Source organism: Barbus barbus, assembly GCF_936440315.1.
Source record: "Barbus barbus genome assembly, chromosome: 39".
In the NCBI taxonomy this organism is placed as follows: Eukaryota; Metazoa; Chordata; class Actinopteri; order Cypriniformes; family Cyprinidae; genus Barbus; species Barbus barbus.
Window position 1 is genome coordinate 27,601,929 of NC_136717.1, and position 26,519 is coordinate 27,628,447.

General features: G+C 37.9%; 1 protein-coding gene across 1 annotated transcript in view; it reads left to right on the plus strand.

The window, feature by feature from the left end:
- The first annotated feature begins 228 nt into the window (after nucleotides 1–228).
- crybg1b (crystallin beta-gamma domain containing 1b) overlaps nucleotides 229–26,519 on the plus strand; it is a 36,877-nt gene continuing 10,586 nt past the window's right edge. Inside the window, exons 1-16 of the mRNA XM_079398744.1 lie at nucleotides 229–379; nucleotides 3,344–4,131; nucleotides 7,094–12,971; nucleotides 13,104–13,259; nucleotides 13,525–13,563; nucleotides 13,745–13,863; nucleotides 13,957–14,095; nucleotides 14,198–14,337; nucleotides 16,665–16,791; nucleotides 16,872–16,907; nucleotides 18,156–18,304; nucleotides 21,230–21,356; nucleotides 22,705–22,850; nucleotides 25,619–25,745; nucleotides 25,952–25,981; nucleotides 26,435–26,519. The exon at nucleotides 26,435–26,519 is cut by the window's right edge and continues 28 nt beyond it. Of these exons, the coding sequence (XP_079254870.1) occupies nucleotides 3,647–4,131; nucleotides 7,094–12,971; nucleotides 13,104–13,259; nucleotides 13,525–13,563; nucleotides 13,745–13,863; nucleotides 13,957–14,095; nucleotides 14,198–14,337; nucleotides 16,665–16,791; nucleotides 16,872–16,907; nucleotides 18,156–18,304; nucleotides 21,230–21,356; nucleotides 22,705–22,850; nucleotides 25,619–25,745; nucleotides 25,952–25,981; nucleotides 26,435–26,519 (7,783 nt within the window). The 5' untranslated portion in view covers nucleotides 229–379; nucleotides 3,344–3,646. The remainder of the gene's footprint in view (nucleotides 380–3,343; nucleotides 4,132–7,093; nucleotides 12,972–13,103; nucleotides 13,260–13,524; nucleotides 13,564–13,744; nucleotides 13,864–13,956; nucleotides 14,096–14,197; nucleotides 14,338–16,664; nucleotides 16,792–16,871; nucleotides 16,908–18,155; nucleotides 18,305–21,229; nucleotides 21,357–22,704; nucleotides 22,851–25,618; nucleotides 25,746–25,951; nucleotides 25,982–26,434) is intronic.

The window sequence follows — 26,519 nt, forward strand, 5'->3', positions numbered from 1 at the left end:
GTATTTAATGAGTGTATAATAAGAGTAAAGCGTGCTAAAATGACGCCAGCTCTGAGCATCATCGTTGTTGTGATATGCATGCATGTAAATGCGCTTTAGAGCTCAGAAACGCGTCTGAAGGGCTCTCTGAATGTGCTCTTGTTCTTTGTGTTGGACTCGGTTCATCTGATCCTCTGAAACCCAATCCAGCTCTGCCTCCTTCTTCACTGCCTGCGTCTCTCCGCGCGCGTCCTGCAGCGCACTAATAATGAACGCTCGCGCTCTCTAATGATCCGCGCGTCTGATCGCTTCTATCGATCCGGAGCTTCTGTGAGCCGCAGGGCTGGATCAATTCGCCAAAGACGCGCTTCTCTGGGTGTTTCGCTCGCCGAACCGGACCGTGAGTTTCTCTCGATGAATAATGACTGTGTGATATTCCATAAGTGATAATAACATAGAAATACTTTAGAATCTTTTGTTGCTTATTTATATTTGTCTCAGTTTTTAATTGTTCCCAGTAATGAAGCGTCTAAGATAAAATCACCGCGTCTTTGAATGTTCTTTCAGACTTCTGGACTGTATTTCTAGAGAGAGAGAACTCTCTGGAACACTTTGCTAAAGTTTATTAGACAGAAAGTCAAACTTTAAATAATGCCTTCGGATGCCAATCCCAAAATACTTGTTTTTATAATGCATAATGTCTCCTTAAAGGGATAGTTCACAAAAAAAAAAAAAATTAATAATTTACTCAAACTCAAGTTGTTCCAAAGCTGTATGAGTTTCTGATAAAAAGATACTTTGAAGAATGTTGGTAATCAAACAGTTGACGGCAGCCATTGACTGTAATAGTATATTTTCTAAACTATGGCTACCATAGCAGAATTTACATTTTTGGGGAAACTATACCTTTAATCTTTGATGACAGTGATAACAATACCAGAAACTAAATATATGTTTTTTTGAGGGCAGGGATTTATGTCTGTTTTTGGGGGTTTTTATAAACATCTGTAAGATGAGCCGATATAAGACTGAGGCTGATTAAATGGCAGATATATGGCAGATTTTAGATTATTATGAGTGTTAGTGGGATTTTCTTGTGGATATGCTTCAATGTTGCATTTCTGAACACATTTTTTCATTACAAACTATATCAAAACCATAACACGAGTGAGAAGTTAAATTGAAAAATGACCGTTTTGAGAATGTCTTTGTGTTTGGTTCGTCTGTCTTTTGCTTTAATGACAGCAGCACTCATTTACATACATCTGTAGTCAGTGACCAAGACATAATGCAGAATATTCTATTTTTATTGTCTATTTTGCATCCTTGTTTTACATTTTTCAAAATCCTGCATCTTTTTTCCAGGTTTTACTCAATTTACTCAACTCTGCTTGTTGGCTAAAGTCAGAGCAAATCATGGACAGTCTCTGTATTTTTAACCTTAGACTATGATTTCGAGCATGAGCTTAGTTTGAGAACAGTTATATTAAATGTTTTATATTGTCTTCTCATTCAAACATTTCCAATGATCATGTTAGCATTTATTGAACAATTAACCAGTGATGGGAGAAACAAACCTTTTCGAAGCTTTGAATCAATTGAACACAAAGAAAACTCAGGACAAAACTGCATAAATCAATTATTAATTTGCAGAGCTTGTTTTATGGAAGACTTGTCTAAAGAGGCCATTCAGAAACGATTAACCTCTTTTTTAATGAATGAATCATTAAAAATGTCTACGAATTCATAAAATTGATCTGAGATCAGGTAAAAAACCAGTTCAACCGAAACAGGTATAAATAATTATTAGCTACTGATTACATCTTCAACGCTGTAATCAGATTATGTACTAATAACTCTAAAAGTATTGCAGCACTTATTCCTAATTTCTTTTTAAATCCAATGTCAATCTCGACCAGTTGAACAATACAAGGATAGACATTTGCTCTTTTAATTCTTTCACATAAATAATATCAAATTGCATAAATTATTCTGTGACAGACTAAAGTATTTAAGGGGGAAGTTTACATTAAAAACATACACCTTGACATTTGATGGTAAATCCACTGTTATTTTATATCAAATTGTTCTGTAATGAAATGACATCAGAAGTAACTGAAAGTAGAACAATTCAGAGTAATCCATTACTTTACTTTTAGTAATTAAATTACAGTAATTAATCAAGTAGTAATGCATTACACCCAACACTGACTGCAGGTAACATGTATGAGTACAAAAAAACTCAAATGTGACAGTTCTGCTTATTTAAACTTGATATTTTCTAACTATTTCTTAATTTTGAATTTCTTAACCCATTAGCTCATTTTTTCTTAGCTTGTTTTGTCTGTAGCCAATGTTTTTGAACAGTAAGATTTTTAATGTTTTTTAAAGAAATCTCTTCTACTCATCAATCCTTCATTTATTTGATCCAAAGTACAGCAAAAACAGTACAATTTTGAAATATTTTTTACTATTTAATCAGCTGTTTTCTATGTGAATATGTGTTAAAATATAATGTATTTCTGTGATCTGCAGCTGTATTTTCAGCATCATTACTCCAGTCTTCAGTGTCACATGATCTTCAGAAATCATAATAATATGCTGATTTACTGCTCAACAAACATTTTTTTATTATAATCAATATTTAAATCAGATTAGTAAATTTTTTTCAGAATTCTTTGATGAATAGAAAGATACAAATATCAGCATTTATCTAGAATTAAAAAAAAATAAAAGTCAGTATAATTTTGTGGGGGGGGCGGGGAGATTATAGAAATTAATACTTTTATTTAGCAAGGATGCTTTAAATTAATTATAAGTGATGATAAAGACATTTATAATGATACAAAAGATTTCTATTTCAGATAAATGCTGTTCTTCTGAACTTTCTATTCATCAAAGAAACCTGAAAAAAATTCTACTCAGCTGTTTTCAACATAATAATAATAATAATAATAATAAATGTTTTTTGTGCAGTAAATCAGAATATTAGAATGATTCCTGAAGGATCATGTGACTGGAGTAATGATGCTGAAAATTCAGCTTTGGAATAAACTACATTGTAACATAAAACAGTTATTTTAAATAGTAAAAATATTTCAAAATTTTACTGTTTTTTCTGTACTTTGGATCAAATAAATGCAGGCTTGGTGAGCAGAAGAGCCTTTTTTTTAAAACATAAAAAATCTTACTGTTCAAAAACGTTTGACTGGTAGTGCAAGTATTAGACATAAAAACAACACAGATGCATAAAAACTGTCAAAGGGGTAAAAATGCCCCTGGAAGTCAGATATTGCCTCTTCATTTCTGCCTCCTAGCGAGTGTTCCAGATCAGACTCCGTGTTTGGCATGTGTTTGTTTGCAGGCTGAGAGTCCTCAGGAGCACAGTCCAGGTGTGTTGAGTCGCATCGGGAGCTGGCTGTCGTGGGGTTGGGGCAGTCCGGCGTCCAGCGGAGATGATCCTGCCTCCCAAACACAGCAAGAGGAGGCTCCTGAGGAGGACCACGGAGAAACCAGCGCAGACGAGACACACAGTCCCTCACTAGGTGAGAGCGATCCAGCAGAGACGAGCCCAACCCTCGACCGGAATGCCAAACATCTGAGACTCAGCAAAAAAAACAAGCGCAGTCGGTCGATTGAGAGGAGAAGGCCACCTGAGCTCGACCAAATGGGCAGGAGGAGATCTGGCAGGAGGAGGCGGAGCTCTCACAGAGATGGGGGCGGGGCTAAATCCCCAACCAATCCCCAGTCTGAAAGCCCTGAATCAACCAGTTTGACGAGTGGCCCGCGAATGACATGCACTGACTCGGCTTTTAAGGAGACGGGAAAAAGCCTCCCAGAAGCCTCCGGAGCAGAAGCGCCAAACTCAGGTAACCACGAGGATGTCTTCCAAGCAGAATGGGTCCAAGCGCACCTGAGCGAAGACGCGGATTCGGATTCACTCGTCCAAGCAGCACTGGTTTATACAGATATGGACGAGGAACGGGTCGTGAGGCTAACAGAGAGCTCTGAATCCAAACGAAGGAGCATCAAAGTGTCTCACAGCGAGGTGGTCTTCGCTAAAAAGGTGGTGGTCACCTCGGAGGAGCAAAGGGAAGATCAAACTGAGACTTTTAAAGACACCAAACGGCCGAGATCTGATGAGAGAGCCAGGTAAATTTACCTGTTTAACCTGTTCATGGCTGTGTTTACAGGAATAACAAAAAACTAAATTCTTGTATTTGATTTGATCTGGGAGCTGCTTTTTTTTAAAGCAAAAGTTGCTGTTTGGGCTTGAATTTAAGTCGTGGGAAATCTATCAGGACAAAACATCACGCGGCACGTTGAGAAATGCACTGCAAAAAAAAGATTTTTGCCTTGTTTTCTAGTATAAATATCTAAACGTTCTTGAATCAAGATGCATTTAGAATGACTTAAGACAAAAAGTCTTGTTTTCTGAAAAACATTATCAATATTTTGTTCGTTTTTGCTTAAAACAAGAAAAAATATCTGCCAATGGGGTAAGAAAAATAATCTTAAATCAAAGGCTAAACAAGCATTGGCAGATATTTTTGCCTTGTTTTAAGCAAAAACTAACAAAATTATGTTGTTGTTGCTGTTTCTTAAAGCAAGACATGCACTGCAAAACTCTTCTTCCTTAGTATTTTTGTCTTGTTTTCTAGTATAAATATCTAAGAATTCTTGAATCAAGATGCATTTACTGGACAAGTACAATGACTTAAGATATTATGTCTTATTTTCTGGAAAAATAATTGTTTTAGTTTTTGCTTTAAACAAGTAAAAATATCTGCCAATGGGGCAAGAAAAATAATCTTGTTAAGCCTTTGATTTAAGATGATTTTTCTTGCCCCATTGGCAGATATTTTGGCTTGTTTTAAGCAAAAACCAGTACAATTTGGGGTTTTTTTCTTACAGAAAACAAGACATAATATCTTAAGTCATTTTACTTGTCCAGTAAATGCATCTTGATTCAAGAATTCTTAGATATTTATACTAGAAAACAAGACAAAAATACTAAGAAAATCTTTTTTGCAGTGTTTTAAAGCAAATGTTTGTGTATTTGAAGTTGAATGTGCTTCATGTAAACGTGTGAAATCTTGCTTAAAGATTATCAGGACAAAACATCATGTGTCACGTTGTGAAATATGCTCTCTTACTAGGTCATTATCAGGCAGTTGTCATTCCTCTGGGCTGTAAAGTCATAGATTAAAAACAAAACCTGTTGTTTAATGTTCCTGACCTGGACCAACAGCTCCCTGCATTGACAAGAGGCATTTTCATAACAATAAGTGTTTACACAGTTAAATGCCAGTTTTTCTAGATGTCAGCCTTGCATTTGTCTACTGTATGCACCAGCAGCTCTTAAAGGAACAGTTCACCTAAAAACAAGTGTCATTCCAAACCGCTGAAAGCAAAAGGAGATATTTTAAAGGATATTCAAGATGTTCTTTTCCATTCAGTGAAAGTGATGTTTAATGCACGGTTTCTGCAGGTCTGAAAAAGTCTTAACTCACACTTCCACGAATCAAGGCCTTAAAAGGTCTTAAATTGGAGCAGAATTCATAAATTCATTGCATTAAATATGGCATGCATTGCAAATGTCAGTATTTTTGTCTTGTTTTTTAGTACAAATATCTAAACAACCTTAAATCTACATAGATTTACTTGAAAGTTAAAGTGAAGAAATTAAGTCTTGTTTTTTTGGAGAAATTGAACAAAAGAAAGTTTATATGCCTAAAACAAGAACAAATATTTATCAGTGGGGACTTTTAACTTGTTGTAGTCAGATATTTGTCCTTTATCGTAAATTCACCCTATTTTGATCAATGTCTCAAAAAACTTAATGTCATTATAGCATTCAACTTGACACTTTTTTGACATTTGCACTGGAAAACAAAGTGTTGCTAATACATCTCATTGTGTTCTAAGACTTTTACATTTTTAGAACATGCTGACATATTGTGTTTCCTTTCATTTATTCCTTAATTATAACCTTAAGTTTTAAATTTGTTTTCATAAATCTTGCAGAAACCCTGCAATGTCAAACTCCAGAAAGAACAAAAAAGGCATAACTATGAATCTTGCACTATATTCCAGTCATAAGTGAGAAACAGACTAAAATGCATGCCACACTGCAAAAAATGATCAAAATTTTGTTCGTTTTTGCTTAAAACGAGAAAAAATATCTGCCAATCGGGCAAGAAAAATAATCTTGTTTAGCCTTTGAATTAAGATTATTTACCTTCCCCCATTGGCAGATATTTTTGCTTGTTTTAAGCAAAAACTAACAAAATGGTGATACTTTTTTTTTAGAAAACAAGACTGGCATTTTAAGTCATATTACTTGTCAAGTAAATGCATCTTGATCCAAGAATATTTAGATATTTATACCAGAAAACAAGACAAAAATACTAAGGAAGAAAAACTTTCTTTTGCAGTGCATTTATTATTTGCTGATAGCTTTCCCCTCACACAACGATATATTACTTAAGAAGATTGCGCAAGAGTCAGAACTACGATGCATTTTTATGCTTTTTTTGCTTTTTGGAGCTTAACAGTCATCTCTCATTCACTTTCAAAGTAGGGGAAAGAACACCAAGAGTAAGTCACGAGGGTGAAGTGTAGTGCAGCTTTTGAAATTTTATCTTGCAGCATGAGTCACTTTCAATGTAAGCGTTTTTCCAGAAAAGGCAAATGAAGAAAGGGGAAGTCAGTTTCTTAATGGGTTTGTGGCTTGCTTCAAGCAGAGAATAAACTGAAGAGAACAAACAAGGAAGAGCAGAGAAAGAGGAAAGAAAAACAATGAGTCAACAGCTAATGAAGGGGGTGGATGCGAATATGAATAGTGCACTCTAAAAAATGCTGGGTTAAATAAAACCCAGCACTGGGTAAAATATGGGCGAACTCAGCGATTGGGTCGTTTTGACCCAGCAGTTGGGTTACTACCTAGAAGATTGGGTTAAACATTTAACCCAACCGTTGGTTGAAAACAACCCAATTGCTGGGTTTGCCAATATTTTACCGAGTGCTGGGTTGTATTTAACCAAGCATTTTTTCGAGTGTGTGAACTTGATATTCGAACCAGTTTTGACTTTTATTCTTTCTTATTTTACAGATGTCCAGAGGACAGAGTGGACGGGACCAATGTGAAGTTCAAGGGCCGAATCGCAGACAAGATCAGTCTGTTTGAGAGAGGAGCCACCAATGCAGTTAACAGCTCCACAAACCTGCGTCACCTGGACATTTCTCCAGCTCGAAATGTGGCCAGTCATCTTTTCACAGAACGTGCCGGAACGCGGTCCAGTTCCGCACCTCCAAACCAAACGGTTAAAGAGAGGGCGATGAATTTCAATGCAGTACGGAGGGGAGAAGAGAAGCTGACGTTGCCGTCTGGTCGCACGCTGAACGAAGGACATTCAAAAACGTCTGAAATATCTTGTTCTGGACGTTTTGAACAATCTACAGCAAAGAGAGATACCAGTGGAGAGCTAACGGCTAGATCCAAGCCTCATTTAAACATGGCTCGAACAGACTTCAAATCGCATAATGCAACACAAAGCACACCTGCATTGTCGGAGAGCACAAGTGACTCAAACGTTGGGAATAAAGAGCTGGATTCTCTGCCAATGGTTTCGTTACCTACTGATGAGACACCACAGGTGAAATCGCCAAACCGGGCCAGCTCGCGATCTAAAAGACGTCGAGCCAAAGATCCGCTGAGCCCCACCAAACAAGAAATGGGTCAGGGTAAACAGGAGGTTAAGGACAAACCTCTTGTAGACATTGTAAAGATCACAGAGCAGTATTCTAATAAAGAAAGACCCAACTCTGCTTGGGAGGCTGCAAGCAAATCACCTAAAGTCCCTCCAAGGTTGGAGAAAGTAGCAGAAATGATGCAAAGCACAAAGAAAAAATCTGACTCAAAGTCTCCAGACGTGGACACAAAAGTTTCTAAAGAAATTAAAAGCAGCTCAAATGAAGAGAAGACAGAACGGACAGAGGTTGACTCAAAAACGGAAGAGAAACAGAGAAACATCAACAAAAAGCAGCCTGTTCAAGAGCGCTCAGAAGGAGTGGGACAGAGAAACAGAGACGTGATTGTAAACACATTGTTTGGAGAGTCAGGGAAACCAGATCCATCTGTGACAAAAGGAGAGAAACCACCATCCCCAGAGGACCTGAAGGAGGCCAGCTCTAAAGACTCCTTTGAGCCAGCCAATAACAGCGCTGCAGCCTCCAGGAAAGATGCCATGCGAAACAGAGGGAGTGAGACGGATATGCTGGTCTTACCTGAGAAAAAAGCGGAAAACACCATTGAGAGTGACGCAAAATCGGCACAAAGACCATCAAAGATGAGCCAAAAGAGTAGAGAAAAACACCATTTGGCTGAGATTACCAATCAGAATGAGAAAAACAACCTTGTTACAGAAAAAAATGAAACACACAAACATAGTACTGAAGTCAGCACATCAAAGCCAACCGAGCAGAATGTAGAAGAAGGAATTACAACAAAGATGACTAAACATGGTAAATCAAAGGACACCTCAGCTGGGAGGCAAGAAGACACAACCATTAGGGCAACCAGTGAGGGTAAAGAAACTCAGACTACAGAGAAAAACTCTGAATTGTCTGATCAGAGTAAAGAAAACACCACTTCTACAAGTAGGACACCGGCAACACCAAACCCTGCACTGGTCAAAGACCAAAATGACCATATGGATGCCATAATTTCACCTCCTACAGAAGGAGACGGTCCCAAAAGAGATGGGCTGCCCCTACAGAACCAATCAGAGAGCGTAGAGGAACAGAAAACACAGGCTGTGTCTAATAAAAGGGATTTACAACAGCCTAGCACTGATACTAAAAAGGGAGGCACCAAAGAAACCCAGAGTAAAATCACCAGCACCGAAATGACATCCGTAGTGAATGGCAATATACTCTCTGTACAGGTTTATGACTGTCTTAAACAGTCTGGAGAAAATACACTTGGCTCTAGCCTTGAAAATACCTTACCTGAAATACCATCCAATAATGACAATCTACCTCTGAGCTCAGCAAAAAAGAAGCCCACTTCCTTGTCATCCAAAGCCATTGAAGCATCCACCGAGAAATCTGGCCAGGTCACCGCTAAACCCGCCTCAACCGATGATACGGTCTTCAGTCATAACGAGAACATAACTCCGTCAAACTCAGCTAATAATAAAACAACTAATGAAAAGACCACTCTTCCACCAGTCTCAACCAATAAGAAAACCTCCACTTTGCCTGCCTCTACTAAAGAAAAGACTACAGGTCTATCAGCATCAACCACTGAGGCAATATCTCCTACAACTGGCTCCATTGATGACAAAAACAAACCTCCACCAGCCTCAACTGATGAAACAATCTCTGCTTTGCCTGCCCCAACTAATGAACAGACCATGCCTCCAACAGCATCAGCTAATGAAAAGACCACGCCTTCAACAGCATCAGCTAATGAACAGACCATGCCTCCAACAGCATCAGTTAACAAAAAGACCAGGCCTCCAACAGGATCAGCCAATGAAAAGGCCACGCCTCCAACAGGATCAGCCAATGAAAAGGCCACGCCTCCAACAGGATCAGCCAATGAAAAGGCCACGCCTCCAACAGCATCAGCTAATGAACAGACCACGCCTCCAACAGCATCAGCTAGCAAAAAGACCACGCCTCCAACAGGATCAGCCAATGAAAAGACCATGCCTCCAACAGCATCAGCTAATGAACAGACCACGCCTCCAACAGCATCAGCTAGCAAAAAGACCATGCCTCCAACAGGATCAGCCAATGAAAAGACCACGCCTCCAACAGCATCAGGTAATGAACAGACCACGCCTCCAACAGCATCAGCTAGCAAAAAGACCACGCCTCCAACAGTATCAGCCAATGAAAAGACCACGCCTCCAACAGCATCAGGTAATGAACAGACCATGCCTCCAATAGCATCAGCTAATGAACAGACCATGCATCCAACAGCATCATCTAGCGAAAAGACCACGCCTCTATCAGGATCAGCCAATGAAAAGGCCACGCCTCCAACAGCATCAGCTAATGAACAGACCACGCCTCCAACAGCATCAGCTAGCAAGAAGACCACGCCTCCAACAGGATCAGCCAATGAACAGACCACGCTTCCAACAGCATCAGCCAATGAACAGACCACACCTCCAACAGCATCAGCTAATGAACAGACCACGCCTCCAACAACATCAGCTAACAAAAAGACCATGCTTCCAACAGGATCAGCCAATGAAAAGACCACGCCTCCAACAGCATCAGCTAATGAACAGACCATGCTTCCAACAGGATCAGCCAATGAAAAGACCACGCCTCCAACAAAATCAGCCAATGAAAAGACCACACCTCCAACAGGAACAGCCAATGAAAAAGCCACGCCTCTACCAGCACCAACCATTGAGACAACTTCCACATTATCACGCTCAACTAATGAACAGACCACACCATCTGCCTCATTAACCGTTAGGTCTCCCACCACTTCAGGTGATGACAAGAACAAACTTCCATCAGCATCAACCACTGAAACAATCTCCACTTCATTAGTCTCCAGTGATGACAAGAACAAGCCTCCGCCAGCCTCAGCTAATGAAAAGAACACAACTTCATCGGAGTCAACTAACAAAAGGACAACTAAGGAAAAGACCACAACTCCACAAGCCTCAACCAATGACACAACCTCCACTTTGACTGCCTCAACTAAAGAAAAGACTACACCTCCACCAGTATCAACCACTGAGACAATCTCTGCTATGTTAGGCTCCAGTGAAGACAAAAGCAAACCTCCACCAGCATCAACCACTAAGACAATCTCTACTTCTTCAGGCTCCAATGATGACAAGAATAAACCTCTACCATCCTCAACTGATGAAAAAACTACATCTTCATTAGACTCAACCAATGAGAGAACCACACCTCCATCAGCCTCAACTAACGAGACAATCTCCACTTTGCCTGGCCTATCTAATAAGACCACGCCTCCAACAGCATCAGCTAATGAAAAGAGCATGCCTCCAACAGCATTATCCAATAAAAAAGCCAAGCCACCACTACCAGCACCAACTACTGAGACAACCTCCACATTATCAGGCTCAGGTAATGAAAAGGCCACACCATCTGCATCATCAACCGTAGAGTTTGCCTCCACTTCATTAGGCTCAGGTGATGACAAGACCACACCACCATCAGTCTTAATTAATGACAAGACCACACCTGCACCAGCCACAACTAAAGAAAATGCTGCAACTCAACCAGCTTCAACCAATCCACCAGTCTCCATTGATATCACTACTAAAACTGAGAGGACCACACCACTACCAGCATCATCCACTTTCCCGCTAACCTCTATCAATGGAGATAATATAACTCCACTTTCTTCATCCAAAGAAAAGACAATATCACCACCAGACTGTGACAGTAGGAAGACCACACCTTCACCAGAAAAGACCTCGGTTCCTGAAGTCTCAGCGAAAGAGACTCCATCCACAAGAAAAAAGAAATTCATCCTCAAACCCTTTCTCCTTCCAGAAATTCCCCCTGCACCCAGCAGGTCCTCTCAGAGCAGGGACTCTCCATCTAGCTGGCTTGATGTGGATCACCGAGGTCCTATAAAGAAGAAGTTGTTGATTCCAGAACCCAAGCTCAGCTCCTCTGTGAGTGAGACCAACCTCCTGAACACATCGGGAGAGTTTGACTCAGGTGACTTCATTGCAAATGTGAAAAGGCTCGCGATGCCATTCAATCTTCCCCTACGCAAACACAACAAACATCGCCTGCAAGCACCTCCATTTGCCATGCCTGCCATCAAAGAAGACCACTTTGAGAAACCATTTGATCCAGAGGAGTTCCAGTATGGCTTGAGGCGAAGGAGGGAATTCATTTTGGATTTTCCTCCCAGTTCAAAATCAAAGAGTCAAGCTGCAGAAGTCAAAGAGGCGGAGGTCAAACCAAAGCGAGAGAGCATCCTCACGAGGTCCCTGATCTTTCAGAGAGCAAGGAAGGAGTCTGAAAAGGGAGAGGAAGAGGAAGAAAAAGAGGAAGGATCAGATGAAAATACAACAGAACCACTGAAGGCAAAGTCTCGTTTGGAGAGGTGCTCTATTGTCAGCATTCTACGCAGCCCTAGTAAAGGGAGACGAATGGCGTTTTTAAGCCCCACTGAGTGTCCTTCAGATGGGCTTTTATCTCCTAATGATGATTCTGGGTCTACAGCACCTCCACAATCACAGCTAGCCCCAACTACAGCCAAACTGGTCCCAGTAGAGGAAACCCTAGCTAAAAATGACAGCCATGGTACCCCATCTGGTTCTCAGGTTACTCTAAAACCTAGTAAGGACATTGGGCCTGCCTTGACACCTGACCTCAAAACAGCTTCGAGAGACCCCACAGTCACTATGTTTATAGACACTAATGCTCCTTCACCTCCCGATGGTTCCCAGACTAGTTCTCAAGTTGTGCTGAAACCTACAAAAGATATTGGACCTACCCTGACACCTGACTTGAAAACAACTTCAGCAGACCCTCCAATCACCATGTTAACAGATACTAATGCTTCTCCACCTAGTTGTACCAAGTCTGGTTCCCAGGATGATGGACTTTCCATGACACCTGACCTTGATGCTTCTACTCCTCCCAATGGTTCCCAGACTAATTCCCAGGTTGTACTGAAACCTACTACAGATGATGGACCTACACTGACACCTGACTTGAAAATAACTTCATTAGACCCTCCAGTCACTATGTTTACAGACACTAATGCATCACTGCTTCTCAACGGTACCCAGACTGGTTCTGATGTTGTTCTACGACCTGATGGACCGACCCTGAAAACAACTACATTAGATGCTAATGCTCCTCCACCACATCCTTCCTTTGATGACATCAAGTTGCCTAGTTTCCTGGAGAAATTTCTTCCAAAGGAACCTGAAAACGCTCAACCATCAAATAAGATCAACCCACTGGTCAGCCATCCCTCATTCATCACACTGACCACAGCAACAACACACTTGCATATGTTCATATACTAAGCTAGTGTTAAGTGATGTTTCACAATAGTGTTGCTCTGTGTGTATATATTTGTGTGTGCTGGTTAGGTGGCTAGAGAAAGTGCCTCAATACCTGGTCTAGTGGATCTGAATAAGGCTGTTGACGTAGCTGATGGAAAGATCACAGAAGTTACGATTCCACCGGCACCCGTAGTTCCAGCGGCTCAAATCCCTCAAGATAAACCTCAGAGAGAACTACCAAATGTATGAGTCACCAATCCGTATTTTCTTTGTAAATGCTAAATATGTATTTGTTCATAGCTGCAATTGCTCTGCATGCCTGCTTGTTATTCATGCATGTCCATATTTGTATGTGACAAATGTGAGAGATTAGAAGTTTTAACATGTTCAAAAGGTAAAATCTTTGGGATCATGTTTTTGACTGTTTGTCTGCTTGGTTAAATATTATGAAACATTTGCAAAAAAATTACCCGCATTACTCTCTTAACCACAATATTTTGTCTTTCAGATTCCAGTTGCTCGCGGAATCCACCGACGTCCTGGAAAGGTTTGCCAGCATTTCAAACTCGTAACCAAACAGAGAATTTCAAATATTATATATTAAAACCTGCTCAGTTTGCATAACATGAGCAAAGTTTTTATTTTATTTTATTAATGCTTTAAATATGTGAGCAAACTGCATCAGCTTTAACTTTTTGGGCCTTAATTTGAAGTCTTGTGTCTGTCAGGTTGTGATATTTGATCACCATCAATTCAGCGGTCAGTCCTTTGAGTTCTACAGGGATCAACCTGATGCCACACACATGCAACTGTCCAGTGTCATATCTATTAAAGTGGTCAGAGGATGGTAAGGGGCATCTATGGAGAACAAAAACTCCATGCATGAATGATGGGCCTTTCAGTGTATTAGTTTTAACTGTGCATTTTGGCCTTTTTGTAGCTGGATACTATACGAGAAACCAGGATTTGAGGGACGATGTATTGCTCTGGAAGAGGAAGGGGTTAACGAACTGCCCAATCAATGGGCAGAAGAAACATCTGCCCCTGTGGTCATTGGCTCAATTCGACTGGCTGTCAGAGTGAGCTACCTTCTTGAAAGGATTGTTTTGAATGCGGTAACTGATTTCCGAAGGTCAAAGGAGATGGGAGTGACCACTGTGCTTTCCTGTATGTGTCTGCAGGATTACACTCCGCCCCAGATAGAGCTGTTCACTGAGCCTGCTGGCAGAGGCAGAGGGTCTGAGTTTGTGGATGACACAGAGGAAGTGGGCAGTTTTAGCCATCCTCAAAGCACCGGCTCCATCAAAGTCCACAGTGGTCTGTAAGTGGACAAACATGCCCTGCTTAGACCTTGAGCGTTTGCTTGGGTGTGTGTGGATAAAGTGAAGTACTTAAAAAAACTGTGTTATGATTCACTTTCTGTTTTGGAGAACTGGGTGACTGAGCTTGTTTGTGATGCTTGGTGAAACCAAAAGAACACATTTCGCAACCGCAAAGAAATATGCTAAAAATCAATCAAAATACCTTAGCAACCGCATAGCAATGTGCTAAAAAACAATCAGGACACCTTAGCAACCACATAGCAACATGCTAAAAATCAATCAAAACAGCAACATGTTGAACATCAAGCAAAACTAACGGCTTAAAGTTTACTTCGGCCGTCCACGTTCTGAGACAGCCCGAATTATGTGATTTTTTACATCAGAAGTGTCCATGGATGTCCACACTTACCGTCCGTGTGTAGAACCCTAGCAACCGCACAGCAACACCCTAACAGCCACCCCGGGTACCCTAGAAACCACATAGCAATACCCTAGTAACCATCCAGAATAGCTTGGCAACCACATAGCAACACCCTAGCAACCGCCCAGAATACCCTAGCAACCGCATAGCAACACCCTACCAACCACTCTGAGTACCTTAGCAACTAGCTATGTGGACATTTCTGATTATGAAAATTGCATTGAGTGGACCGTCTGATATTTTTGACTAAAGTAACATCAAGGCCACCAAAGACTCATTGTTTTTTGCTATTTTAATGAAACCACCGTTGAAAGAGCTGTCATATTTTGTTCATGTTTGGAAAGCTGCTTTGCAGATGCCGCTCTTGAAGGGTTGCTATGTCCACTTATTATAAGCAACGCTTGTTAAGCGTATTTAAGCTTGTTGTTTGGGCTCAGCTCATAAAGAGTAAATTAGCTGGTCACTTTAAATTACTGAACTGTGTATGTCCAGAACAGAGTACTAAAATGTGAACTGACTAACAAATTTAGATGCAGTATGTACAGTACATGGCCAGTGTTGTGAAGGCGCTTTGAGAGCATAATGACTGGATTCCTGATGATTCATGAGTGTGTTATGCTTTATGAGTGCGTTTGAGTCACAGCATTAGTCACGCTGAACCATATAAACAATATCAGAGCCACATAATCCAGCACTCAGACTATAGCAAACTCATGCTGATGCTCTCAGTAGTGTTAATAAGAGACAGAAAGGGGAAAATAGCATGCTAATAATGACTAAAGTGGCAGATACTGACACTTCAGTCTCGCAGAGTGACACAGCACTAAATCTATTATTTCTATTTTGTAATGTTTTGTTTGAAAACTGTCCAAAGTCTTTATAGGCCCACTGTATGTGAAAAGTGTGTGTGCATGATAAACAGAGACGGCAGAACAGGACAAAAACACAGAGAAAAGACAAAAATCAGGAAGAGTGCAGAATGATAGATGAAAGCTATGGAAGGAATGTTAGCAGGAATAGAAAGAGAAAATCACAGATTGCTGAGGAGGGTGGAGGTGAATGATTTACAGCAGCAGCGTTTGTCCAGGTCAACCAGCAGTACAGCATTTTAAATCGAAATACCATTTAATGTAACAAAAATCAGTTTTATTTGTTTGTGTATTCTGTTAAAGGATGAAAAACTACTGAACATGACAGAAAACATGACATGAAAGTCATTTCACATGCACAGGGGAATTTACAAAGGCGTCTTAAAGAAACAGCCAGAAGAACTGTTGGAAAATAATAAGTTATCATGACCTTTATGATTATGTAAAGAATAAAAACGCAGGAAAACAAGCAAACATTAATATTTGTAACTAGTGCTGTCAAACAATTAATCGCATCCAAAATAAAAGTTTTTGTTTGTTATATGTGTGTGTATTGTGTATATTTATTATTTATATATAAATATACACACATACAGCATATATTTTGAAAATATTTACATGTATATATTTATATTCATATAATTTATATCACATATAAATATATTTAATATATAAACGTAACATATTTTCATTTTCATAAAATTTTTGTGAGTGGAAAAAACCTCAGGGAAACAAGCAAGCATTAACATTTTTAACATGTCACAGAGAATGAAAATGTCCATAAAACCTACATTTTATATATATACAAAAAAAGTTTTTTTAAAACAAGCAGACATTAATGTTTTTAACATTGCTTATCTGATTGTTATTATTTGCATGTGATTTTGGTCAGTGAGTCATTAAGGTGTAACTACTACCACCAAAAACTAGTGAAGTCACTTCCAGTGTGGCTGGCGTGACTAATAGAGTTGAGTGATGTGTTATGATCTGGCCGTCATGTGACTGATGATTGACAGCTGTGCTCTCTGCTCCGCAGGTGGCTGGTTTACAGTGAGCCGGGTTTCCAGGGTCTGCTGGCGGTTCTGGAGGCCGGAGAGTATCCGTTCCCGGAGGACTGGGGTTTCTCGTCGCCTGTGGTCGGCTCTCTGAGGCCTCTGCGAATGGTACGCACTCACACCATAACGTTATTCACCCGTCTGCAGTCGACACATAGTGTTTCATCAGAAATCTGCTTGTTTTCCAGGGCGCTCTGAAGGTCGAGAAGCCAAACGCGGTCAAGGTTTGTGAGTTTTTGTTCTTCACCTAGAAAAAAATAATGTTCTTCCTCTGTGCATTCTTGTCTTGTTTTCCAGTACAAATATTGAAACGTTATGAAAGCAACATTCATTTACTGCAGATGCACAATGACTGAAGATCTTGTTTAGTCTGAAGTCTTGTTTTCTAAAAAAAATGCATTAAATTTACATGAGTTTATGCTTAAAAAAGGAACAAATCTCTGCCACTTAATTGAAAGGGTAAACAACTTTATTTTTCTGACCCCAATTGCAGATATTTGTTCTTGTTTCAAGTACACTGTAAAAATGAGTTTTCAAAGTAAAATTCAGTAAAATGGAGTATGTTTTACAAGGAAATACGGTTTCAGTCTTTCTACTTCAAAATTTCACGTTTAATTAAATGAGCTACATGCCGTTTCTTTGTATTTTTTTGTGAAATTTACTAGCAATTTCTGAGTTAAATTCTTTTAATATAACATTTTTTTTGAAGTATTTTTATATTATATATTTTGTTTACTTTGCTTTTGCATTTATTTTTTTCCCTAAAAAAAACAAATGGTTAAACAAACACAAAAATGAAATAATATATGTAATAGAAATTACAAATTTTTTATTTTTATTATATACCACAATTTATATTATATTATATTGTAAACAAGCACTACAAAAATGACATACTATACCATACAAATTATGTGTGTGTGTGTATATATATATATATATATATATATATATAAAATGTTATATTATGTTGTTATACAACATATATATATATATATATATATATATATATATATATATATATATATATATATATAATGTTGTATAACAACATAATATAACATTTTATATATATATATATATATATATATATATATATATTATAATATATAATAAAGTAAAATGTTATATTTTACATTAATATATATATTATATGTTATATAATAATGTAAAATAAATAATAATGATAATATATTATATACAAGTCTTGTTTTCTCAGAAATGTATCAAAATTAAGTGAATTTACATTTAAAACAAGAAAAAATACTTCCTAATGGAGTAAGAGAAATAAAGTTCTTTTGCCTTTAAATTAATATTATTTTTCTGACTCCATTGACAGATATTTGTTCTTGTTCTTCTTTTTGATACATGTTTCAGAAGACTTAATTTAAGTGTTTAGATATTTGTACTGGAAAGCAGGACATAAACGCTGAGGAAGCGTATGATTTTCTTCATCGCTCTGTCTCTTTCAGGCCGTGTTGTATGAGAAGGCCGGTCTGGAGGGCCGATGCGTGGAGGTTCAGGGAGATGTGTTCTCCTTCACCAGGACAGAAACAGACCCGAGCGACCCGGACGATCACAGACTGAACTGTGTGGAATCACTGAAGATCCTCGGGGGCCTGTGAGTCCTGAACTCTGATCTTCTTCCTCAGTATTTCTGTCATGTTTTCCAGTGCAAACATTTGAACATTCTTAAATCAACCATCGTTTACTCGAGAAGCAAAATAACTGAAGATATTAAGTCTTGTTTTCTTAAAAAGTGATCAGAATGAATCAAATATCTGCCACCACTGGCAGATATTTATATTTGTTTTAAGCATAAATTCACAAGACTTGATATCTTAAGACATTTTGCTTCTGAAGTAAATATTTGTTGATTTAAAGAGATCATGGAATGACTTTTTAAAAATATTTTATTGTGTCCTGAGGTGCGCTTAAAATCTTAGGATGATTTCCTTATCAAAAACTCAAAACATAGGTGTAAATATCAAGAACATTTTTATTCTTCAATTTATCACCCCTTTAAGGATGTTGTTGATATTAGCGTTTTGTCTTGTTTTCCAGTGCAGAATAAGAAAATCACGGTTAAATGATTGAACTCTACAACTTTAAAACCTCCATTAACTGTGGTAAAATGACTGTTTAACAGTGTTGGGGAAGGTTACTTTTAAAAGTAATGCATTACAATATTGCATTACTCCCAAAAAAAGTAACTAATTGCGTTACTTTTTATGGAAAGTAATGCATTGCTTTACTTCTGCATTACTTTTTCTTCATCTTGACTGGGCTTGTTTTTTTAATATAAAAGTTCTATTTTTGGCAAACATAAAAGCAAAGTTTATCTAAAGTCATTTTTGCTCATTATCAAAGGTCAGCAGAAAAGACATTGGTTAATAAAATGGGATTAAATACATAAAGGATACTTGTGTTATTTAACATATATAATTATTGCAGGTTTGCGTGATATTCTGAGTTTGCATTTCACAGATTTTTGTGTGAGTGAGATGAGTAAATTTATGTTGACATTTAGTCTAGAACTACAGTAAGATCATGTTCACACACAACGCCTCTGCACTTACTCCCGATTTCTCTTAACATGGCAACACCAGAACTGTCTGTCAATACATGGGAACTAGCATTGATAACTAGCATTACTTATTTGAAAAAGTAACTCCGATATTTTCTTGTAAATTAAAAAATAATGTGTTACATTACTAGTTACTTGTAAAAAAAGAAAAAAAGAAAAAGGAATCTGATTATGTAACTTGCATTACTTGTAATACGTTACATTACTAGTTTCTTGTAAAAAAAAAAGTAATCGGACTACGCAACTAGCGTTACTTGTAAAGTGTTACGTTACTAGTTCTTTGTAAAAAAAATGTAAAAAAAGTAATCTGATTATGCAACTAGCATTACTTGTAATGCGTTACAGTAACTGGTTACTTATCAGATTACTTAACTGGCGTTGCTTGTAATGCGTTACATTACTAGTTTCTTGTAAAAAAGTAATCTGATTATGCAACTAGCGTTACTTGTAATGTGTTACAGTAACTGGTTACTTATCTGATTACTTAACTGATGTTACTTGTAATGCGTTACATTACTAGTTATTTGTAAAAAAAAAAAAAAAAAAGTAATCTGAGTATGCAACTAGTGTTACTTGTAATGTGTTACATTACTAGTTACTTACCTGATTACTTAACTGGCATTGCTTGTAATTAGGGCCGGGACTCGATTAAAAAAATTATCTAATTAATTAGAGGCTTTGTAATTAATTAATCGAAATTAATCGCATTTTAATCGCATATAAATATTTGACCTGAGAACAGTGAGAAGTAAGTTTTTTCATATGGATTTTTAAATTTCCCATCCACAGGGCCAACCAAAGCGGTCTCATCAGCTTCTTTGTCCATGTTCACTGTGGTTTGTTTTTGTCTGAACGCTAGTTGGTGCTCCAGTATAATCGGTCCGCCGAAACTCATCCAGTGAGAAACGTTCCGCGGTGCAAAAATAAGTGCGATTAAAATGCGTAAAAAAAATTTAACGCGTTATTTTTGTGTAATTAATTCATCTAAATTAACGCGTTAAAGTCCCGGCCCTACTTGTAATGCATTACATTACTAGTTACTTAATCTGATTACGTAACTAGCGTTACTTGTAATACATTACGTTACTACTTGTAAAAAAGTAATCTGATTACACAACTAGTGTTACTTGTAATGAGTTATTTTACTACTTATTTGCAAAAATAAAATAGTTTTATCGGATTATGCAACTAGCATTACTTGTAATGCGTTACGGTACTAGTTACTTATCTGATTACTTAACTGTCGTTACTTGTTGTGCGTTACATTACTAGTTACTTGTAAAAAAAGTAATCTGATTACGCAACTAGCGTTACTTGTAAAGCGTTACGTGACTAGTTATTTGTAAAAAAAGAAAAGTAATCTGATTATGCAACTAGTGTTACTTGTAATGCGTTACAGTAACTGGTTACTTATCTGATTACTTAACTGGCGTTACTTGTAATGCATTACATTACTAGTTGCTTGTAAAAAAAAATAATCTGATTATGCAACTAGCGTTACTTGTGTTACATTACTAGTTTCTTATCTGATTACTTAACTGGCGTTACTTGTAATGCGTTACATTACTAGTTACTTGTAAAAAGTAATCTGATTATGCAACTAGCGTTACTTGTAATGTGTTACATTACTAGTTACTTATCTGATTACTTAATGTCCGTTACTTGTAATGCGTTACATTACTAGTTACTTGAAAAAAGGGAATCTGATTACACAACTAGTGTTACTTGTAATGCATTACATTACTAGTTACTTATCTGATTACGTAACGGGCTTTACTTGTAATGTGTTACGTTACTAGTTACTTGTAAAAAAGTAATCTGATTACGTAACTAGAGTTACTTGTAATGCATTGTTACTAGTTACTTGTTAAAAAATTAATCTGATTAGATAAGTAGCGTTACTTGTAATGCGTTACCCCCGACACTGCTGTTGAATGCTTTACTCTCGTCTCATCTCAGGTGGGTGGGATACGATGGCGAGGGTTTCGAGGGGCAGCAGTTCATTCTAGAGGAAGGAGAGTATCTGGACTGGACAGACTGGGGAGGGACGGGGGAAAAACTCCTCTCTCTGCGGCCCGTCTTCATGGTGAGTCTCATCTTTACTAGCCATCGGTCACCACACTTCACTAGCTGTCCATTGGCCAATAGTTGATTGTGCTTGTAATTGAGATTGTGCTTTAGCTGTTGGAGCATTTGCATGGGAAAAGCATCTTTTAGTTCATGGATGCCTGAAGCACTTTTTATTTAATTTAAGTTCACTGTAAAAAATAGTTTTCAAAGATTACAGGAGTGTGTTTTAAAAGAAAATACTATTTCAGCGTTTACTTAAAATGTTCACGTTTAAATTCAATGTGTTACTTGCTATTTCTTTGTAATAATTTGAGAAACTTACTTGCAATTTCTGAGTGAAAATTATTTAAAAGTAAACTCTTCACCAGATTTGTCCAGTGTACTGTGTGAGATTTTAGGTTAATATTTCAATATTTTTTTCCAAAAAGCTAAGTTCTAAATGCTAAGTTCCTTTGCAGTATTTAACTGGTAAATTAAACCTTTTTTAAACATTTTAATCTTAAATTTCACCATTGCTTTTCAATTTATTTTACCCTAGCAAAAAACAAACTAGGCAAACATCATAAAACACTGAATATGAAAAAAACTATATATATGAAGTAAAATATTATATGTAGAAAACTAAACAATATAAAATAAAATCATATTTCAATGATTTAACAGCACATTCGCATGCTCACAATTCGTTGATGATATGCAAGTAAACAAATAAAATATTAATTTTTTTGGTGTTTTATTTTCATTGCTTTTATTTTAAATAAGAGCAAATATTTAATTTTACATTTTTGTGATTTAATTAATTATTATCTGTTCATCAGCTCACAAACCCCAATTTGGAGAATTATTCCTCTTTGGAAAGTCACTTTGTAAGAGTGTCTGCTAAGTGCACGAATGTAAATTGGAAATCCTGCCTTAATTCTTCCCATTTAAAGCGGTGTGTGCAGCCATAAAAACACTGAGCTCTGTTCAGCTCAGTTCCGCTCCGTCCAGCTGTTTTTGAACTCATAAACACATCCTGTGTAAACATGTCTAAGAAACACACCTGTGATCGGGTTCAGATGAACCTGAAACCAGCTCAGTTACTGATTCAGAAAATCCACAATGTAGTTTTGCATCTCATTTTCATTCTTAATAGAGCATTTGCACATCTCTGATCTCCATCAGTCATTATCACTGAAGTTCGTAAACACTGCAGATTAGATGAGCGCAAACCAAAGACGTTATGCAACCTCCATCAGGGCATACCTGGGGTGTTTATGAGCTCTGGATGCACAATAGCAGGAAATAGAGGAACCAGCGCCAAATGCTTGCCAACTGCTTTCTAGTTTAAGACACCGAAGGCTATGAAATGCTTTGTTTTTCAGGATTTCTCCTCCCCTCATATGAAGATGTTTAGTGAGCCGGATTTCTCCGAGCGCGGCGTCAGCATCGACCTCCTTCAGCCGCTGGATAACGCCTTGAACACACGCTACGGCCCGCAGACGTGCTCCATCGAGGTCCTGGCCGGAGTGTGAGTCGCTTTCTTCATTACAAAGTCCAGAAGTAAACACTCGCTTTAGGGAATTAGTTTTTTAATAACTTATAAACCATTAAAGAGCTCCAGGATTGTTAATCGATGGAATATGTTTCTGTTTAAACCATCAGTTTGCATTATTTCAACATGTATTTTTAAAATAATCCCATTTAACGACTGAATTAGTGGTGAAAATTACCCATGAGGCTGTTCAGAAAATTCCACCAATCGGAAAGAGCGCTTTAGCTCCGCCCACTCCTATGAAGCATTTTGAGATATAAACTTGCAATTGTGAGAGAAAAAATCAGAATTGTGAGATTAAAAAGTAACAGTTACCTTTATTATTTCTTATTTTGTGTCAAAAACAAAACAGAACAAAAAACTAGATTGACAGCATTTAACAGCTGAATTTGTGATGGAAAAACTACATTCCCCATGATGCTGTGTGGAACAGTCAACAAAGCCCCGCCCACCCATAATATATTATTGCTAAATAGTATATATATATATATATACTATTTAGCAATAAATACTAAATAAATCGTTTCTAGAGAAAAAATCGACAACAAAAAAATTCCTGGAACCAAACAGTGGGCGGGCTCTAATGCACTCTCTTCAGCCAATCAGGATGTCCATCACTGAAGTGACAGCTCATCAATAGAAAAGTGTGTGTCCGACCCAAAAGACTGTCTCAAAGTTACATGTCATTCGTTTCCGTCTGCTAGTGCTTCCACAGAACTCCTGATCGCATCTGTTCAGGTAAATGCATATTGTTTCCTGCCACTAGCAGGTCATGTGACTCAAACACAGGTCCGCCTCGAGCTAATAGTCGTTCAGAGGAACGAAGGCCTTCTGCCAGAAAATTACAACAACAGAGGAGCACAAATGCAAATAATGTGAAACGATAGAAAGAGTTTGTCCTGCAGCACTTTTCACAATCCATGCGGTTCTACTGGAATGTGTGTGTGTGTGTGTGTGTGTGTGAGTGTGAGTGTGTGTGTGAGTGTGAGTGTGAGTGTGTGTGTGAGTGTGAGTGTGAGTGTGAGTGTGAGTGTGAGTGTGAGTGTGAATGTGAGTGTGAGTGTGAGTGTGAGTGTGTGTGTGTGTGTGTGTGTGTGTGTGTGTGAAGGGTACTGCCTTCCAAGCAAAACGTCTAAACACATACAGGCCTGTTTCTGGTTTTAAATTGAAGTGTTCATCACACACACACACACACACACTCTGCTGCAAAATCTGATGTTCTTCTTCAGTCTTGTTTTCAGTACAAATATGTAAGCATACTTAAATCAAGGTATAAATGCATTGAAATAAATTGAGTTTCAAACAAGAAAAAATTGAATTGTGAAAAGAAAGTCAGAATTGTAAGATAAAATTCACAGTTACTTTTTACATTTTTTTACTCCATGGCAGAACCAAAAAATAGAATTGCGAGATATAAACTGAAAATTGCAAGAAAAAAAAGTCTGAATAGTGAGATCTAAACTTGTTATTGTGAAAAATACCAAGAAAAATACAGTGGCGGAAACAAACTTCCATAGAATCTAAAGTGAATCTAGAATCTAAAGTGCATTTTTCTGTCCCCATTGGCAGATATTTTTCTGGTTTAAGCAAAAACTCACTTCATTTTCATGCATTTTGCTTCTCCAGTAAATATATCTTAATTTATTAAAGTTTAGATATTTATACTGAGGAAAAAAGACAAAAACATCATGTAAGAACATCAATAAAGGCAAAGACGTGTGTGCGTGTGTGTGTGCGCGTGTGTGTGCGTGCGTGTGTGTGTGCGTGTGTGTGCGCGTGTGTGTGTGCGTGTGTGTGCGCGCGCGTGTGTGTGTGTGTGTGTGTGCGCGTGTGTGTGCGCGTGTGTGTGTGTGCGCGTGTGTGTGCGCGTGTGTGCGCGTGTGTGTGCGCGCGTGTGTGTGTGTGTGTGCGTGTGTGTGTGTGCGTGTGTGTGTGGGACGCATGCATGAAGGCAGGTCTGTATTTGTTCAGGCACGTGTGTGGGTGTCTCGGCTCTGTGAGTCTCATTATTTTGGGAGACACTGTAGTTGTTCTGTGTTGAATGTCAGTTTGGGCATCATGGAATGTGAAGCATTAAACACTGACGACCTTCAGAACAATTCTACTCCAAAACTGCTGCTGCATTCTTCTCATATGTGACCCTGGACCACAAAACCAGTCATAATGGTCAATTTTTTAACTGAGATTTATTCATCATCTGAAAGCTGAATACATAATCTTTCCATTGATGTATGGTTTGTTATGATAGGACAATATTTGTCTGAGATACAACTATTAGAAAATCTGGAATCTGAGGGAGCAAAAAAATCTAAATATTGAGAAAATCTCCTTTAAAGTTGTTCAAATGAAGTTCTTAGCAATGCATATTACTAATCAAAAATGAAGTTTTGATATATTTACGATAGGAAATTTACTAAATATCTTCATGGAACATGATCTTAATATCCTAATGATTTTTGTCATAAAAGAGAAATGTATAATTTTGATCCATACAATGTATTGTTGTCTATTGCTACAGATATACCTGTGTTACTCATGACTGCTTTTGTGCTGCAGGGACACATCATGTGAATATTCTTGTGATAGTTTTACTTCACATTAGTTCTAAAGGAATATGATCATTTATTTTCCCTCATGCTGCTTCAAACCCGAAGGACTTTCATTCTTCAGTGAAACAGAAAAGAGCCGTTTAGCAGAATGTTGACGCTGCTCTGAACTGAAAGCATGTGATGGATGTGTTGTAGGTGGGTGGCGTTCGAGGGCCCCGGGTTCTCGGGTCAGCAGTATGTTCTGGAGAAGGGTTTGTACGGAAGCCCGGAGGACTGGGGCTCGTCTCACAGCCGGATCTGCTCCGCCGTCCCCGTGATTCTGGTGAGAGTCGCTCTTCACTGAGAACTGTCTCTGGATCTGACCGCTGCTGGGAGAATATGAGGGACTGCTGATGTTTGATCAACAGAGCGTTTCATTTCTCTAGCTGGAACATGATAGAAATATATGAAAATACAGACGCTTATGATTTTATAACTGGAACATATTGACCCAAGATCAGTTATTTATGTGTATGCTTAATATTTCAGGAAAATCTGGAAAACTCCTGCCACTTCCAGGTTTGTAAAAGAAATTATGATGTTTATTTATTTATTACCCCTATTATTATTATTATTATTCTTCTACTTCTTTCTTCTTTTTGTTCAAATTGTTCTAATGAATAGTTTATTTTCATATAATGACATTATTTTTGTGTGTGTGTATAAGTGTGTGTGTGTGTGTGTAAAATTGTTGTTGTTGTTGTTGTTTTAATTTTACTAATAATTTTATTTTTGTATAAAACCACTATTATAATATATATATTTTAATTAAAATTTTAAGTTATTATTCCTAATTCTTCTTTTCCACCAATCGATTTTCAACCAATTTATTTATTATTCCTAATTCTTCTTTTTAATTTTTCTTTAATTATTCTTTAATTATTTTATTATTATTCATTTTGTTCTCATTATCCTAATTTCAAAGGGTCAGAGTGAATATTAATATGGAGTGTAATTTTGTTAATGTAATAGATTGAGCTGTTCTCTGAGTCTGGATTCGGTGGAACATCTGTCCTGCTGCAGGACTCCTTACCCACAATCCCCGGCGGCTTCAGCG